We start from the raw sequence: 19,397 nt of genomic DNA, 5'->3' as shown, positions 1-19,397 counted from the left end.
ATCTCCACCTCTATCCATTCCCCAAATTCTACACTGATGTAACTGACTTCTTACGCTAAACATAGAGCTTTAAGTTTGATGGCCTTCTTGAAATTAACTTTTAAAATGCCTTTGTCAAAAAATACTTATAAGAAAATAATGGGGCAAGGAAGTTAAATCTTTTAAGCCCTGACCCATAAATTATTTAAGTAGCTGGCAGACAAGAGACCTTCTTTAAAATGATATTAAAAAAAAAAAAATTTGAGGTACTAAAAAGTTAATCTAACTTGTCAGTGTATACAGAAATGACCACTCTTTGCTGAAACTAACAAAGCCACAAAGAACTGCCTCTTAAGTGTTTAAGATACTGCATCACCATTTTGATTACCCAAGAGTTACTCATTAAATATGACACAGAGTACATAGCTGCTGGTTTGCGGGCACTCTTAAGTATCTAATTACTTCAAACAAAAGGCTACATTCTCAATTTTTTATATTTTGTTTTTATTCAAGAGTTACTCACAGGCAGCACTTTAAAATTAGGCTTTTTAAATTAAAGGCCAAAACTAAAAAAGTTTGCAAATATGACATTACTAAAAGAATGATAGCCTTAATAATTTAAACTCTAAAATGTCCGTCCTGTGGAGTTAAGGTCTTTATACACAGAATGTGTAAGATCGATATCATTTAAAATAAACAACTGAAAAACCACAGATGGTGGGCAAATTTGTCAATGAAGATAAACATCAGTTTCAGCCTTCTAGAGTATGAAAACCGGCAAATAATTAATCCTGTGACAGAATATAAACTGTACTTCAGAATTTTGACTTTAAAGTCTCTTTCTCCAGCAGCAAATCAGCGTATCTATGTTGAAGTTCCTTTTCTCTTTCTTGTTGTCGCTGAACGTCTTCTTTTAGACACTTAAAGAAAAAAAAGTAAGTAATTATTTTAGATGTAACTATACTGAAAAAAATCTACAGTACTTTATTATCTTAAAAACCAGCTGAGTTAAATCATGATTCTTAAGAGTTAAATATTTCTCAAAGAGAAACAAACATCCAGCATCACAGCCATTCTTTGATTTGGTCATATGAAATCCTGCTGCTACTTCAAATAAACAAACCACTACTGTCTTATCAATACCCACAAATGCACTTCAAGAAGCCCTGACTGCCCTTTAGCTGGACAGGAGCTATTATGCACATTTGGGAGATAAACTCAATCCAAACCTGGTCATAGGAATTTGATGGTCTGGAAGGACTAGCTATGTTCCCAGCAACATAAGGTATAAAACAAAAAGATACTGGTTTAGTTTCCCCTCACTGAGCTACATGAATGGGATGCAATTAAGTTTCAAGGGGACAAATTACAAGGGCTAAGTATTCCATTTCACAGTGTATCTACATATTGGAAACAGAAAATGAGTAAGGGAAGGCCTTTGTATCTACAACTTGCCTGGTCTATCCATCTACACAGAGGCAATTCTAGATTAGAAAGTCAAACACTTTAGGCTCTCATTTTTAAAAGCCTGACAGTACCAACTTCAGAGACAGTCTACATAGGAGAAGTAAAAGAGGACAGCCCTGATAATTCTTCGCAGCACTCTTTTTAAGCAACAGTTCAATATACAACGTTACCTCTAGCCTCCGGGGAATAGCAGAATCTTCATGTTTCTTGAGTTCTTCAAAAGTGCGTAACTCCAAGTGAGCCTGTTCAATTTGGTCCCATAAGTCATTCAACTGTTTCATGAGCCCCATAGCACGAGACTGGTAACCCCCAAGCAAAATTTTCATCTTCTTTTCCATCTTTGCAGCCCTCTTGGCTTCTGTCGTCATGTGACCCCTGTTTATCTGGAGAGCAGGGGAAGATCACATCAGCATACATGAGAAAAGCAGGCTATTAAATAACAGGGCTAAAAAGGTACCATGCGTTCATGTATGTGTCTCAAAGCAAAAATACACTAGAACTCCTTATAGCTCAATTACTGTAACAAAATATCAAGCTTAAGAAGGATTTATCTTGCACCTAAAGGGTTTTATAGGTGAGTCCTAAATAATCTATAATCTATTTATAATAATTTGACCCTGATTGAACTTCAAAGAGGGCTTGAATGTCACAGTATGGGAAAAACTAATGTCTACTTTCTGAAAATGACTTATGCTATCATTCAACGTATTTATTTTGGGACTAGCTGCAAGCCATCTTCATCATCTATATCCCAAAAATGTATTTCTGGGAGTCTGTTCACACATCAAGACCCCAACTTTTATAATTTCCTTCCAAGGGCCTGCATCCTAAATCTCCTGGCTCTGGGAGCTGAAGGATCTAGTGCAAGTCTTCCTAGATCACTAAATCCCTAGAACAAAAGAGATACTTTTAATCAAGCATGCAAGTACTTTCAGGGACTGCACCCTTTGGGGGCAGTGCAGAGAAGCAGCTAAGAATGTGAAGCTCCACATTTCTCCCTGGAAGGGGCTCATGGCACAGTCTACCAGTGGCTACTCGACAGCCTGGCTTTTAACTTGCATGGGGGAGTTAATGGGACAGTGCAAAAGTAGCCTTCTGGCAGCCTAAGCAGCAGCTGGACACTTTCCAAGCCTTTCCCCCTGGCCTGCCCCAGCAGTAACTTTAGGCCTACCAATTCCTCCTAGGAGTTTGTCCACACATCAAATGCCTCAATTTGCACAGCATCCACCCAAAGGACTATATCCTAAATCTCCTAGATGTGGTAATGGAAGAGACTAGGCATATGCATGTCTCTCTAGATCAAAAAAACGAGGAGGTGGTTTTAAACAGGTGTGCAAATACTTTCTAGGGCTACACTCCCTGGGAGCAGTGAAGAAAAGAGTCTGGAACATGCAGCTCTCATTTTCTCTCCAAAAAGGGTTTATAACTGCATACTCTTCCAGTCGCTACTTGACAGCCTGGCCTCTAACTTGCATCAGAGAGCTAATGGGGGAGACAAACAGTACCCCTCAGGCAGACTGAGCAGGAACTTGGCATATCCTGAGCCTTTCCCCCAGCACATCCCACTGATAATTCCAGGCCTACTCATTCTTCCTAAAAGGAGTTTGTCCACAGACTGAGTGCCACACTTTTATAGCTCCACACAGACAAGGGACTGTACCCTTCACAACCTAAGCTCTGGAAGTGACAGGACTTTGCATTCCTGAATCTCCCTAAACCACAGAAAACAGAGGTGGACATACTACAAGCCCACTTCCAGCAGATATCTCCCCAGGATCGTAGAGTGCAGCCACAACACAAGCATAGGCATTTGCCACAGAGACGGCTTAGTGTAGAAAGAGTGGAAGAATCAAGCACTTGACTTCAACATGATGACAGAAGGAACTAGGACACATACCCAACACCTCAACCTTCCCAGCTACATCTATGCATCTGGCTTCTGCCTTACTGATCACAGTGTATTAATGGAATATGGCACCAAGAATAGAGACAACAGTCTGAACAAATACAAAGATTTAAAAAGTATCTTAAAATCTCTAGCTGGATGGATTGGTGAGATCCTTCTGCTACACAAGGCTAAGAAGACTGAGAGAGGCAGTTGTCTCATGTAATGCACAGAAACCAACAGAGAGAGAGTCAAGAACAATTAAGAAATAGGAAAATATATTCCAAAAAAAAAAAAGCAACAAAATAAATCAACAGAAACCAACTCAAGTGAACTGGAGACATATGATTTACCCAACAGGAAATTCCAAATAATGGTCACAAAGATGCTCACCGAGGTCAAGAGAGCAATGCAAGAACAAACTACGAACTTCCACAAAGAGACAGAAAATATTAAAAAGTATCAATGAGAAAACATAGATCTGAAAAATACCAAAACTGAACTGAAAAATTCAATATAGGGGTTTGACAGCAGACTAGATCAAGCAGATGAAAGGATCAGTAAACTACAAGACAGGTCACTGGAACCATCTAATCTCAGGAGCAAAAAGAAAAAATAATGAAAAACAGTGACTTAAGAGACTTATGGGACACCATCATGGAGAACAACTTATGCATTATCAGGTGCCAGAAGGAGAAAAGAACAACTAACATATTCAAATAAATAATGGCAGAAAAATTCCCAAGGCTGGGGAAGGAAATGGAAAGCTAGATCCAGGAAGCCCAAAAGACACCAAATAAGATAAATTCAAAGAGACCCACCAAGACACATCAAAATTAAAATGTCAAAAACTAATGGCAGAGTATTGAAAACTGCAAGAAAAAAGCATATCACCATGTATAAAGGAACCTCCACAAAACTATCAGATAATTTCTCAGCAGAAACCTTTCAGGCCAGAAGGGAGTGGGATGATATATTTAAAAATAGAAAAAAAAGAAAAGAAAAGGAAGGAAGGAAAAGAAAAGAAAAGAAAGAGAGACAGGGACAGGACAGGACAGGGCAGGAGAGGAGAGGAGAGAGAAGAAAGAAAAAGAAAGAGAAGAAAGAGAGAGAAAAAACTGCCAACCAAGAATACTATACCCAGCAACCCTGTATTTCAAAACCAAATGGATGATAAAGACTTTTTCAATCAGAAGCTAACTTTATCACCACTAGACCTGCCTTACAGGAAATGCTAAAAGGAGTTCTTCAAGCTGAAGGAAGAGAACACTAATTAATAACATGAAAATTTATTAAAGTATAAAACTTTTTTTGTATATTTTGGATATTAACCCCTTATCCAGGCCAGGGCATGGTATATACACTGTCATATCCAAACATTCTAATACTCTAATGGCAGTGAGTAAATCAATTATATCTCTAGTATAAAGGTTAAAAGGCAAAACTATTAACAACTGAAGTGCAACAATTTGTTAAGGGAATAAATATTATATAAAAATTTTAAGTATAACATCAGAAACACAAAATATGGGAGAAAGGGGTGTAAAAGTGTATAGTTTGTGTATGCAATTAAAATTATGTTGTTATCAACTTAAAATACCCTGTTATATAAGCTGTTTTATGTAAGCCTCAAGTTAACCACAAAGCAAAAGTCTGTAACAGACAGACAAGAGATAAAAAGATAAAATCCAAAGCATACCACTACAGAAAGCCATTAAGACACACACACACACACACAAGCAAGAGAGGAGGAATAGAACAAAGGATCTACAAACAGAAAACAATTGGCACTGGTTAAGTCCTCACCTATCAATAATTACTCTGTAAATGGATTACATTCCCCAATCAAAAGGCATAGAGTAGGCCAGGCATGGCGGCTCACACCTGTAATCCCAGCACTTTGGGAGGCCGAGGTGGGTCTATCATGAGATCAAGAGATCAACACCACTCTGGCCAACACAGTGAAATCCCGTCTCTACTAAAAATATAAAAATTAGCCAGGCATGATAGCGGGCGCCTGTAGTCCCAGCTACTCGGGAGGCTGAGGCAGCAGAATAGCCTGAACCCCGAAGGCAGAGGGTGCAATGAGCCCAGATCGCACCACTGCACTCCAGCCTGGCGACAGAGTGAGGCTCCGTCTCCAAAAAAAAAAAAAAAAAAAAAAAAGAACAAGACCTTACAAAGTGCTGGGATTACAGGTGTGAGCCACCACTCCCGGCCTGGATAAGGGGTTAATATCCAAAATATACAAACAAACAAAAAAATTCAAACTACTCAATAAAAAACAAGTAACCCTATTTTTAAAATGGGGAAAGGACCTGAATAGACATTTCTCAAAAGACGACATACAAGTGGTCAACAGGTACATGAAAAAAATGCTTAACATCTCTAATCATCAGAGAAATGCAAATCAAAACCACAATAAGGTATTACCTTACACCTGTTAGACTTGTTATTTAAAAAAATGAAAAACAGTATGTGTTGGCAAGGGATGTGGAGAAAAGGGAACCCCTGTTCACTGTTGGTGGTATTGTAAATTAGTACAGCCGTTATGGAAAACAGTATGGAGGTTCCTCAAAAAACTGAAAACAGAATTATCATTCAATCCAGCCATTCCACTTCTGGGTATACATATCCAAAGGAATTGAAATCAGTATGTCAAAGAGATGTCTGCACTTCCACGTTCTTTACAGCATTATCCACAACAGCCAAGATACGGATTTTTAAAATATGGTATACACATACAACGGAATACTATTCAGTCTTTAAAAAACAGGAAATCCTGTTATTTGCAACAACAGATGGACATAGAGGACATTCTGCTAACTATGATAAGCCAGGCACAGAAAGCCAAATACCATATGATGTAACTTGTATATGGAATCTAGAAATGTTAATCTCATAGAAGTAGAGAGTACAATGGTGGCTACCAGAGGATACTGGGGTAAAGGGTAGATAGGGAAAAAGGGGAGATGTTGGTCAAAGGTACAAAGTTTCAGTTAGACGGAAGAATAGGTTCTGGTGATCTATTACATAGCATGGTAATCACAGAATCATGTTTATTTCAAAATAGCTAAAAGAAGGGATTTTTAGGCTGGGCATGGTGGCTCACACCTGTAATCCCAACACTTTGGGAGGCTGAGGTGGATGGATCACTTGAGGTTAGGAGTTCACGACCAGCCTTGCCAAGATGGTGAAACGCCATCTCTATTAAAAATACAAAAATTAGCTAGGCAAGGTGGCACACGCCTGTAGTCCCAGCTACTCCAGAGGCTGAGGTGGGAGAATTGCTTGAACCCAGGAGGCAGAGGTTGCAGTGAACCTAGATCACACCACTGCACTCCAGCCTGGACAACACAGCAAGACTCCGTAGCAAAAAAAAAAAAAAAAAAAAAAGGATTTTAAATGTTCTCTCCACAAAGAAGTGGTACGTATTTGAGGGGATTAATATGTTAATTAGCTGATTTAATCACTTCACATATGTGTATGGAAAAAATCACATCTTACTCCATAAACATATGCAATTATTATTTGTCAATTAAAATAGAACTTTTAAAAATATGGCCAGGTGCAGTGGCTCACAACTGTAATCCCAGCACTTTGGAAGGCCACGGTGGGCAGATCACCTGAGGTCAGGAGTTCGAGACCAGCCTGGCCAACATGACAAAACCCCCATCTCTACTAAAAATACAAAATTTAGCCAGGCATGGTGGTGCACACCTGTAGTCCCAGCTACTCGGGAGGCTGAGACAGGAGAATCACTTACACCCAGGAGGTGGAGGTTGCAATGAGCCAAGATCAGGCGACTGCACTCCAGCCTGAGCAACAGAGCAAGATTCCATCTTAAAAAAAAAAAAAAAAAAGTCTAAGTCAAGCCCATGGGAGGTGGAGGCAGGGGAGTAACACTGCATGTATGTGCCTTACAAACATGAGATGGATCTAAAATTAATTTAAATGAAGAAGCTCCTTTAAAACCATTCATTTCTTCAGATTTTTATAAAAGTTAAGCTTTTATTCCTCTGCAATTTACTTGAACAATAAATTCATGAAAACTGTTAATGTCCTTTATAAATGAACCTCTGATAAATCAAACCAAGTTCCATGGCAATGATTATATGTCTCCTAAGGGAGTTAGGATATACTGGTTGAAGGCAGGCAGCACAGTACAGTGGGGTAAGAGTGAGTCACTCTTACAACCCAGCATTGCCGCCCAGCTGTTTTGAGCTGATGCAAGTTATTTAACCTATGTGTCTCCATTTCTCCATCAGTAAAATGGCAGTCATTGCTACAAGTTGTTATGAAGCTTAAATAAGATCATAGACATAAAAAGCCTCAGCTGTCCAGTGCCTTGCACAGAATAAGCAGTCAACAAATGTCAGGTCTGATTACCATTATTATTTTCCAGATACTAAGAGTTCAAACATTTTGCTCTTTTCCCTAACAACTAAGGGAGTAAAATGATAAGGCTTTAAAAGCTTCATTAAAATTCCAACTTCAATATAAGTCTATGTGGACCCTTTCCTGGAAACACAGCAAGGAAAAACAGCTGGTCCTTCTTTTAAGTGAGGAGTTTGCCCCTTGTGGACCACAAGACCAAACAACACACACTGGACCTCTGTCCTACAGTGTAAAAATAGCGTTAGAACATGGACTCGCGGTGCTTCCCAACTCTATGGGAAGATTTTCTAACCCTGAAGTTCAAATGAGGTGAAGGAAGTATCTAAGTAATTCCACTCCCAGTATTTCCCAACAGAAATGAAAACATGTCTACACAAAAACCTGTACACGAATGTTCATAGCAACATTACTCATAATAGGTAAAAGTAGAAGCAACCCAAATATCCATCAACTGATAAATGGATAAATAAAATGTGGTATTATCCACACAATGGAATGGTACTCAGCCATAAAAAAGAAATACTAATATATACTACCACATGGATGAACTTTGAAAACATTATGTTAAATAAAAGAAGCCCGTCACAAAAGACCACATATTACATGATTCCACTTATGTGAAATATCCAAAATAGGCAAATCTATAGATACAAAAAGTAGATTAATGGTTTCCTAGGGGTGAGCAGGTTGGGGGGAATGAGGAGTAACTGCTGATACAGAATCTCTTTCTGAGATGATGTAAATGTTCCAATAATGGTTGCACAACTATGTCAATTTACTAAAAGCCACTGAACTATACACTTTAAATTGTCTTAACTTTATGGTATGTAATTTATATCTCAGTAAGGATATTATAAAAATAAGGTATACAAGGAGTAGAAACATTACCTCCACAGGCGAAAAAAAAATTCCTCATCTTCAATTCTTCTGGATACAAAATGCAAAAATACTTTTCCCCAGAAATCAAAAGCAGTACTTTCTAAGTTCTAGAAAGGCGGTAGTGGGATGGAGTTGGAGTTTAAAAAAAAAGACAAAACTTCCACCACATAAATTTTACAACACCATCAAGGAAAGAAGACAATAATTTGTACTCACTCTCTTCCACTTCAAATATTTCTGGAGTATGTCTTTTTACGCCAGTGGTTTTCAACCACAGCTAAACTTCAGAATTGCCAGTGGAGTTTTTAAAATCTACCAGCACCAGTGCCCTAACTCCAGAGACTCTGATTTAAATGGCCTCAGATCTTTGTGTCCTTAAAAACTCCCAAATGATTCTAACAGGCAATTAGGATGTCAAACTCTGTTTCAGCCAGAGTCATTACACAAGCTAGGTATCAGTTGTTTTCTCAACTATATCTACCAAAAAGTTCTCATTTCCAATAAGATATGAACAACTAAATCCATCAAGTTACATTCAAGTTCCTTCTTCTATAATTTAACATGTTCAGCCAGGCAACAGTGGTTCACACCTGTAATCCTAGCACTTTGGGAGGCCAAGGCAGGTGGATCGCTTGAGCCCAGGAGTTCGAGACCAACCTGGACAATAGAGTGAAACACTGTCTCTCAAAAAATACAAAAATCAGCCAGACATAGTGGCACATGCCTGTGGTTCCAGCTACTTGGGAGACTGAGGCGGGAATTACCCAAGCCTGAGAGGTTGGAGGCAGCAGTGAGCCATGATCGCGCCACTGCACTCCAGCCTGGTCAACAGAGAAAGACCCTGTCTCCAAAAAAGTAAAACAATTCAGCATGTTCTAAGAATACCCACTATTACATACTCCAATCACATTTGGATTCAAACACACATTCCAAAACCTTAACAGCAAAGAATTTCAAATTAATACATATAATGCTTTTTAAAAATTAATCATACGAATTAACATTTTCATTGATAACTCAGCTATACACTATGCTCCATGGATAGTCCATTTCCAATTTGGTTTTACAGCATAATACCTATACTCAGAAACTGCTTAATTAGTCATCAAGGTACGTTTAGTATTATCAGTACCCTGTATCTTGGAATTACCTCACCTCATACAATGGAGTCATTTCTTATGCTCAAACCATCAGAGATTTTAAAACTTCAAAGTTGTTAGCTTTCATTTAATGCCAACAATTTTATTTCATTTAGCTCAAGCTTTGTAAGTCTTCTGGCTCAAATATTGCGCTAAGGTTCCAAGCAAATATGGACATAAATTGTACAAAAATTAACTTAAGCACAGAAAAAAATTAATTTAGCCAAATAACTATATAGTCATTAAATATATAAAGAAGAAATGGACTACAGCTTTTAATATTCAAGTTGAACTTAGTTATCTTACGCCTGTCATTTGATTATTAAAACACGAAGGAGGGTATCTGCATGCTTTGTAAAATGCTCAACCTATGACTGCTCAATATGCTTTAAGAGGAAAAATCCTAACCTACAGTTTCTGGTCTTTTTCAAGCCAATAAACCTCAAGCATGAAATGTACATGCATACAGGGACAGGACTAGCTTAAATCAGCCCAGCTCCTCCCAACACCCACCCACACACAGAAATAACACTGAGGTACAAGACAGTATAAAACTTTATTTCCTAAAATTCAAAGAAAAAGGGAAAATCAGACTCAGATTTAACCAGTCAGATTTCTAAATTAATTTTTTAAAACAAGCACTAGCAACTGCCCTGATGGACACCTTACTTTAGAAGCCACCACACTGTGCTTTAAATATGTACCGACAAAAAATTTCTAATAGTCTTAAATAAAATGAAGTTCACTATCACTGATAGGAATTTAAAGTAGACCGACACTTGATACAATTAAAGCTGACTTGATCAAATATGAAAGGGTAAACTTCAATTCAAAGCAGGAAATTAAGAATATATCCATACAAATCGGTAGGAAGGCCAAGCTGACAAATTTCACGCACCGTAATTCTATTTCATAATACGGTATCTAAAATTTGCTTCAAAATAATAGTGGAAGGGGGGATAACAGGGGAAACAAGAGTGGCTATGACTGATGACTGTCATAGCTGGGTGAGAATACATGAGGATTTATTACACCAGTATACTCTGGGGTACATTTGAAAATTCTTATAAGATTTTTTAAAAGTCAAATTCAATATTGTATCTACTCTAAAGGCTACTTTCTCAAGAACATACACCACAAACCATGAAACATCAATGTAGTGAAATATAATGAGACATTAAAATTTACAAATATGTCAACTATTTCAACACACCAAAATGTATACATGAAATGTTAGATTAAAATCCACGATGATGTAAAATCTATTTACGCTAACCAAAATCTGAGTTTTAAGCTTCACTCAGTACAACAATCTCTCTCCTAAAATCAGCCCGTCTCAAATTTCAGACATTCCTCAAAATTTACAGAATATAAAAACTTAGCCACCCGATTGTTTAAAGTGAGGTTAGTTCCTAATACCTCATAGTATCAAACCAAGTATAATCCAATTTAGGTAACTCTAAGGGTGATATAGACTTGAAGAGACATGGGAGGAGAATTCCCATTTACTAAAACCTGCCATTTGCTAATCATACAGTATCTCATTTAATCTTATATTATCTCAAACTCATGCTTCCATCAAATAAAAACAATTACTCGGCTGGGCACAGTGGCTCACACCTGTAATCCCAGCACTTTGGGAGGCCAAGGTGGGTGGATCACTTGAGATCAGGAGTTCAAGACCAGCCTGACCCATGGTGAAACCCGTCTCTACTAAAATACAAAAATTAGCCGAGCATGGTGGCAGGCACCTGTAATCTCAGCTACTTGGGAGGCTGAGGCAAGAGAATTGCTTGAACCCTGGAGGCAGAGGTTGCAGCGAGCCAAGATCGTGCCATTGCACTCAGCCTGGGCAACAGGAGCAAAATTCCATCTCAAAAAAAAAAAAAAAACTATTACTCACCCAATTTTACAGATAAGGAAATGTGAGACCCAGAGAGGTTAAGTAGGGCACAACTGCTGGCATCATCACCGAGTGGCTTTGTGGCTTGCCCTAGGCCACAGCCACCAGGGGATGATGCCATGCAGTTGTGCCCTACTTGAAAGTCCAATACACTGGTCACACCACTGCTAATAAACTGAATGTCCCCCTCCTTGGCTCAGCCCCCTGAAATGCAAACATGCCTGAAAAAATTTAAGCTGTGGAAATGAATGGCTTAAATTTCACCAGACAGCTCCCTGAAAAATAAATTATTCTAGACACATGTAAACAAGAAATAAGACCTTAATTAGCAATTCTGCCCATCATTCTTACCCTGATTTAGACTCTCACCTACATGTACCCACTTATAAGAATTTTGACACCTGAGAAAAGCTTTTACTTTCCTCAGTTTGTATTTTAAAATTCTAAATTCTTTTATTAACAAGCTATAAAACTATAAGAAAACAAATATCTCTCAAAAAAATTATACAGAAAAAAAGGTTCCACTTACCACCTTTTTAGAAGTAGGGTGGAATATAACTAGTGTTTAATCATATTTACAACTACTAAATGAAAAATGTAGAACATGATCCCAGTTTAGTTTTAAACACCTTCACCCAAACATTTAAAAAAAAAAAAGATATATGGGAGTATGGGTGGGGTGCGGGGTGCATATATACACCACAATGTTTAAGGTGATTATGTCTGGATAGTAGGTTCCTTTTCTTATGTTTTCTACTTCTTTTAAAACTTCTACAAAGCACAGGTATTATTTATAGAAAGACGCCTAGAAATGTTATTTTTTTAAATGCATAGAAGAGAAACTGTCTCAAAAAGACTGGCCAGAGACCAATGGAAAACTGATGGTCCCCAGGAGATGAATCAGTGGAACCATAAGTGTTTCCTCGGGTCATTACAAAAGGGAGCTGTATGGGACTTATGAAAGTGTAACTGTTACTTTCAAGCTCACTAAGTTTGTTAAAGTTACTAAGCTTAAGTAATTCCAAAATAAACACATTATCCTTGGGTCTCCAATACTGTCTTCAGTAAAAGTCCGTTACAGTGAGGTTCAGAAACATTAAGAGCACCCCTCACTGAAACTCTTGCTTGGGGGCCCAGAATATAACCTTATACCACTGGAAAAACAGGTTTAAGGATACCCAAAATAAACAGGCAGTCAATAGGAGCTCCACTTCCCAGTCCATCAATCAGCAATATGATCCCATATAATAGTCAAGATGTGGTTCAATCACCAAAACATTTGCAAACAACAGGAGTCTATGAGTGATTCTCCTTTAATCTCTATACCAATTACCAGTATTTTTATCAGTGAACCTTCTCTACTCTGATGAGATGCAGGTCCAAGAAAGTAATTATTGTTTGCATCTATGAGTTAGCAACCATCAGATTGCATCCCTGAAAAGTATGCTAACCAGGAAGGCAAAACCTTACTAAAAACCTTTATAAGGACAGTAATACATGAACAAAGCAATACAAGAGCACTGTACATCTGCATACATTAGGAAGTGAAACACGTAAACTGCATAAAACAAATTCAATTCATGTTGAGGCATAACAGAAGCAACGTGGTTGTATCAGGATGTCTGTTCCAGCTCATAAAGTTCTTACCAGAGATAACTACGAAATCTGTCAGTGCCTATAAGGGTCATAGCAAAGAACAGAATTTGGGAAAGAGAGAGTATTCCAAAGTACCGTGAATTCCTCTCCTGTACCACAAGTCACTTCCCCCACCTCTACACAAGGCAACATAAGCATAAACCTGCTGATATCTGACAACATATAGCACTCTACCCAGAACTGTCTACTAACTAAATCCTTGCCCTAAGTTTTCCCTCTTTAAAGTATTAAGGAAATTTTTTCCTGTGTAAAAATATCTGACTTTATAATGAAAATCACTGAGAAAATGAGATCTACTGTGCAGCCAATTTTGCAGAAATATAACCTTCAGACAAGTCAGGGGTCCTCATAAGAGCTACAAGTACACTGAGAAGGATTTTAAGTGTGTTATCTGTGTTCTTTAAGTTACTTTACTTCTAAGAAGTCAATGTTATATAATATTTCTTGACTACAGTTGACTGTGCCAGTAAATTACAGGGAGAAGTAGTATTACTTCTGGACCTACTTTCTATCTCTAAGGAAAGCCTTTCCATTTTTACAGCTAACATGACAAAATCCACTTTTCAGCCAAACTTCCTCAACACAGCAGTTTAGATACTATTTCAAATACTATTAAATTTAATGGCATGCCTAAATTCAGACTTCTCATTTCACTTTTGCACCCACTGGAAATTATTTCACTCAAAATAATTATGTCTTCAGATGATTTCCTATTTCCACTTAAAGTAGAAACAAATTAGAACACTTAAAATTCTATTTGCACTTCCCAAATACAGTAATGACTCATTTATCTGGCATCATCAGAAAACGAGGTTCTCCACACATTAAGCATTTTCCAGGTAACTGAAGCCCACAAACACAGAGAACTTGTCTGCCTTGTTCCTTGCTGTTATCCCCAGGACCTAGAACAGTATCCAGTACGTGGTAGATAGGCAGTAATAATTACTGAATGTGTGAATAAATAAAAGTACTAAAGCTCTTTTATTTTTAACCATTTGTGAAAATGTTTCCTACACTGAATTATAGCCATCCCGCCCTTTTAAAAAAACATGACACATGACACGGAAAAGAAATAAAGTTTTTCTTATTAATTTGGGATACCACTATAAATAGCAATCACTTTACTCCCCTACAATGTATCTTAGTGTCTTTAAAGCTATTAAAATACACTGGGCTTTTTGCCACCATGTAAAAATGGACTCAGCATGGTATGCTCTCATAACTTTTCCTTTCCTTATATTAACTGTCATTGCTGTGTTTGCTCTTGCTGTCTTATTTTACACACAAAAGTCTGGCAAGGTTCTAAACTCAATTCTGCCTCCAAAGCAGAATAAAATACATGGACTTGGTTACAATTCAGAAGTCTTTTCCACTTATTTCTGACCTGTAACTACATTCTGATTCTATTTATTTAACAAACTCCTTGCACATACACATCCTCTACCACATTCTACATAAAATCTGAGATGGTTCTATTAGTTTTAAATGAGTATCTTAAGGATTTTCACTTAAGTGCTAAGTTTCAAATATTAATCATGAGTAATGAATGGCTCAAAGACTACCTCCAATATAAACCTCAGGGCATTTTTTTTTTTAATCCATTCAGGAGACACCAGCCACAACAAAGCTGGACTTCATCTTGCTTGATAGGCAGTGATAGGGCCATAATTTAGATTCACAGTTCCAAAGTTCATGGCAGCAAAAATCAAACACACTGGCAGCCATGGTATACAGTGCTTACAGAGAAGGGCTTATCTCCTGAACCTAAGAGTGGAAAGGATAATTTAAGTATAGCATTTAGTTTATACAATATAACTGGAGTTCCTTCCCCACAACAAACTTTGAATAATGTTTATAATTTAGCAATCAACTGAAATGAAAGAATTACAATTGAAATAAAATATTTATGTATTTCAAACCAATAGAACTGTGTCTTCAAAAACTAAAACAAGCTAAAAGAAACCTAGTTCTGAATTAGCAATGGATACAAATAAAATGGGGGTTTGTTTATTCAAGTCTTTGAGCTGCTTTTCTTTTTTTAAAATATTTCATGAACTTTCATTTGAAATAAGCAGTTTACCAAATTAAAGGACTTGATTAAGTATTCTTTAAAAGTAACTAGCTGGGTAAACAATAAAGTAAGTTATCCAAGAGTCAAGAAAAGAAAAATGACTTCAGACTGCTTTATGAATATTCTCCAAAATCACCAATCCTTCAACAAAAATAGTTCAACGGAAGATTTCAGTTCCTGGTACTGAACTGAACAAAGAGAACCACATGTTTTTAATGGTTGCTCATAAACGACCCAAATAAATCTCCAAAAGAACAGGAGTGGTTCTTTCTGTATTTTTCCCTTTAAAATTCATAAGACCAATTCAACACAGAAATAAAAATTACTGTACTTTATGGCACCACTCACTGTGTGACACATTTATTTGCTGTCATGAAAGTTAGTACCTCAACAAAGTAAACGAGATTTAGGGAGAAAAAAATTTTCTACCATTTAAAAAAGCACAAAATGTTCTTGCCATTTGCGGCAAAAAGAGTTTACCCACCTCAAATGAGAGGATTTTCATACTAAGTAAGAAACCTAAGTATTTATATATAAATAATACAAAGAAGCTTTCCAAATAGCTTTTCAATCAATGATGATGCTGACCTTAGATCACAATTACACTGCTAACTACCATTTATAAGAAATGAAGCCTACACAACAAAAAAAAATGTAACTTACAATTTAACCACTGATGTTCTATTTTCCCTGGCTTTAACACTGAACCACAACACAGAGCAACAGCACACCCTGCTGGAAGTTGGTAATACAAATAATTAGCAGCACTGAACTAAGATTTTACCCAAGATGAGAATTACTTCAGAACCAGTCATTTCTCACTGAGAAAAAAAGAGGTTCACAGGCATTAACCATCAGCTACCTATATATATGTGATCTTAATGGTTAAATTAAAACTCAGAATAACTCAAATTAAAAGATACTGCTTTTTCCTGCTCATTTCCTCAGCCCCATACAGCCCCAACCACCCCAAGTGATTTTACTACTTCTGGCTTTAACCCTAAATAAAAATATTTTCAAATGCACTTTTTGTAAAGAGAAACTGGTAATCACATAAAAGAGGAAACCAAGACGATTTTCTGTATATGACTGCCTGAAGTACCCCTTCTCTCCCATCCCACCTTGGCCTTAGAAATGCCCCTAAAGATTACCATTAAAAATGCACAAGGCATAGCCGGGCATGGTGGCTCACGCCTGTAATCCCAGCATTTTGGAAGGCTGAGGTGGGTGGATCACGAGGTCAAGAGATCAAGACCATCCTGGCCAACATGGTGAAACCCTGTCTCTACTAAAAATACAAAAATTAACTGGGTGTGGTGGGGCGTGCCTGTAGTCCCAGCTACCAGGGAGGCTGAGGCAGGAGAATCGCCTGAAACCAGGAGGTAGAGGTCGGAGTGAGCCAAGATTGCACCACTGCACTGCAGCCTGGCAACAGACTGAGACTAGGTCTCAAAAAAAAAAAAAAAGAATGCACAAGGCAGCCTGGTGGTCTGTGAACCACAATTTACATGCCATTGGCAAAATGCCTACACAGATTCTGGAATTCAAAATATGCAAACTATATTAAGAAACCACATGTCCTGAAACTGCATCTAGTATGTTTTCAACATTTTCACAGACATGGAAAATCATGGAAGCCACTATCTAGATAATCCAGCTCTGCCATCCCTAACTCAAACTCACAGTAATCCAAGGATGAACAGAATTGTATTTAAGTTTTGTAAATGTACTCTCTTTGCTATAAAAAGAAAACTCCTCGTTACTGCTGAGATTCCTCTTTAGAGAAAACAGGCTATGCTAGCAATGACCTGCCTGTTCTGAGTGACTAGTATTGGCTTCTTGGCTCCTTGCTCCCACATCTAAAGGTTCTGATTGACCTCTGGTCAACTTGCAGGGCACTCTTTAGTCATGAAGGCCAACAATTCTTTAAAAAAAAACAAAAACAAAACAAACAAAAAAAAAACAATGAACAAGGCCAAGAAGATCCAACACTTAAGTGTAGTTTTCTCCAAGAACTAAAAAGGCAATAAGCACCTCAGGTGTATTTTTCTGAGATTGTCTCCAGTGGCATTATTTAGTTCATTATCTCAATCAAAGTACATTTAAAATTAAAATTTTAAAAGGATACCAACCTCGAGCCTCTTTTCAAGTGATTCAATTCTGTCCTTTTTACTAGCCAGATTGGCCCGTGTGTAGCGGCTCTGCCCAGGAAGATATAAAACTTGACTGTAGCATTCTTCCCACACCTGGTTATAAGCTTCACTTGAGAGCTCTCCATGGCTCATTCCTTGTTTAACCACTTCCATCTCCTGCACCAAAACATCCTGGGCCTGTTTACAATAATAATTTCAATAAGTTTAAGTACTACAAACACTTGCCATATCCAGAGAGCTTTAGAAGACTAATTTTTTCCCTCATGCCTTGAGTCAAAGCCAAGATGTGGTTGGTTGTTTTTTGGAACGGTGGATAACAATACCTAGGAAAAATAGCTTAAGAAGCCTTTGAGTCAATGCAGACTGCTTTTTAAAAATCAAGCATCCATGTTTCCTCAAAAGTATAAACATCCTTTGCTTTCACTCACTATAACAGCAGCTATCATTTCTCAGGTACCTATTGTGTGTGTGAGAAACTAGGTTTAAAAGTTTTACCTACATTATATCCAAAGATCACAATCACCTTACAAATTAGCCAATATTAACCTCATTTAAAAGCTAATGAAATTTGGCCAGGCACGGTGGCTCCCTCCTATAATCCCAGCACTTCGGGAGGCTGAGGTAGGCGGATAACGAGGCCAGGAGTTCAAGACTAGCCTGGTTAACACAGCAAAACCTCGTGTCTACTAAAAATATAAAAATTAGTAGGACGTGGTGGCACATGCCTGTAATCCTAGCTACTCAGGAGGCTGAGGCACAAGAATCCCTTGAACCCAGGAGGTGGAGGCTGCAGTGAGCTGCGATCGTGCCACTGCACCCCAGCCTGTGCAACAGAGTGAGACTCAGTCTCAAAAAAAAAAAAATTAAGCTAATGAAACTAAGGCTCATAGAGATTCAACCACTTGTTAAGACCACATCGTCAGTAGGCAGATGAGGCAGAATACAAATGGCACCACTGGGTGTGCCCCGTCCACTCTCCCACTCCACCGTGTGTACAGGACCTCACATGATGGTAAAGGGGAGCTAGGCATCTTTTTGTCACATGGCATTTTTCCCATCCTGAAGGAATGCCCTGACATTGCCAGATAATGAGACTGGGGCACGAATTAGATGATAGATCATAAACCAGTTTAGTTCACTACTAAAGAAAATAGTGTAAAATGACAGAATGAGAGGGAAAGCTGGACAGGCCCGGGTTCAGATCACAGCTTTACCATTGAAGCAGCTCTTTGAGCTTGCTTAATTTATCTGAGCCCATTTTTCAGGGCTTTTTCAGCCTGGAAAGCTGAAAAACAGCTTTCCAAGCAATGATGATGCTGACCTTAGATCAGCTGTGTTTGTTATTAGGATTAAGTGAACAATATACTATAGAGCCTAGCCCAATGCCAGACACACAGAATTCCATAAGCATATGAATTTTTTCCCAGCCCTTTGCTTCATGGCTTATGAAAAACTGGGAACCACCTTCTGTGCCTTACAGAAGGCTTTCAATCTTTCCAGTAATAATGAAAATAAACACATCGAAATCTACAAAATCAAGAGAAATGATTGATAAACAAAAAATTTTAACAAAAGAAATGGAAAATCATCTCTATAGAAGAAAAAATGGACACTTAATACCTTAAGGGAAATAATGGAAACAAATCAATTTTAACATATCTTAAAGTATATTAAAGAAAAAGAAAATCTGACAGTTTATTAAAAGAGAAATGCTATTTCACTCTGAAACTGCACACAGTAAAAATTTACAAGTTCAGATCTTATAATCATTACGAGAGAATATGGCTAAGTTATCTTTAAACTATCCATAAATAATCTGCTAACTAAACAGCTGCTTCAAATTCTTTTTGGAACAAAGAGAGATATA

The 19,397-nt window shown here is 37.7% G+C and overlaps 1 protein-coding gene across 1 annotated transcript in view; it reads right to left on the bottom strand.

The window, feature by feature from the left end:
• Nucleotides 1-459: 459 nt before the first annotated feature.
• Nucleotides 460-19,397, bottom strand: part of CDC5L (cell division cycle 5 like) — a 58,981-nt gene continuing 40,043 nt past the window's right edge. The window contains exons 14-16 of the mRNA XM_019029873.3: nucleotides 17,510-17,707; nucleotides 1,617-1,829; nucleotides 460-899 (exon numbers count right to left, since the gene is read on the bottom strand). Of these exons, the coding sequence (XP_018885418.1) occupies nucleotides 795-899; nucleotides 1,617-1,829; nucleotides 17,510-17,707 (516 nt within the window). The 3' untranslated portion in view covers nucleotides 460-794. The remainder of the gene's footprint in view (nucleotides 900-1,616; nucleotides 1,830-17,509; nucleotides 17,708-19,397) is intronic.

Source organism: Gorilla gorilla, chromosome 5, assembly GCF_029281585.2.
Source record: "Gorilla gorilla gorilla isolate KB3781 chromosome 5, NHGRI_mGorGor1-v2.1_pri, whole genome shotgun sequence".
NCBI lineage: Eukaryota > Metazoa > Chordata > Mammalia > Primates > Hominidae > Gorilla > Gorilla gorilla.
The sequence above is the reverse complement of the archived record's forward strand: the minus strand, read 5'-3'. Positions and strand labels throughout refer to the sequence as shown.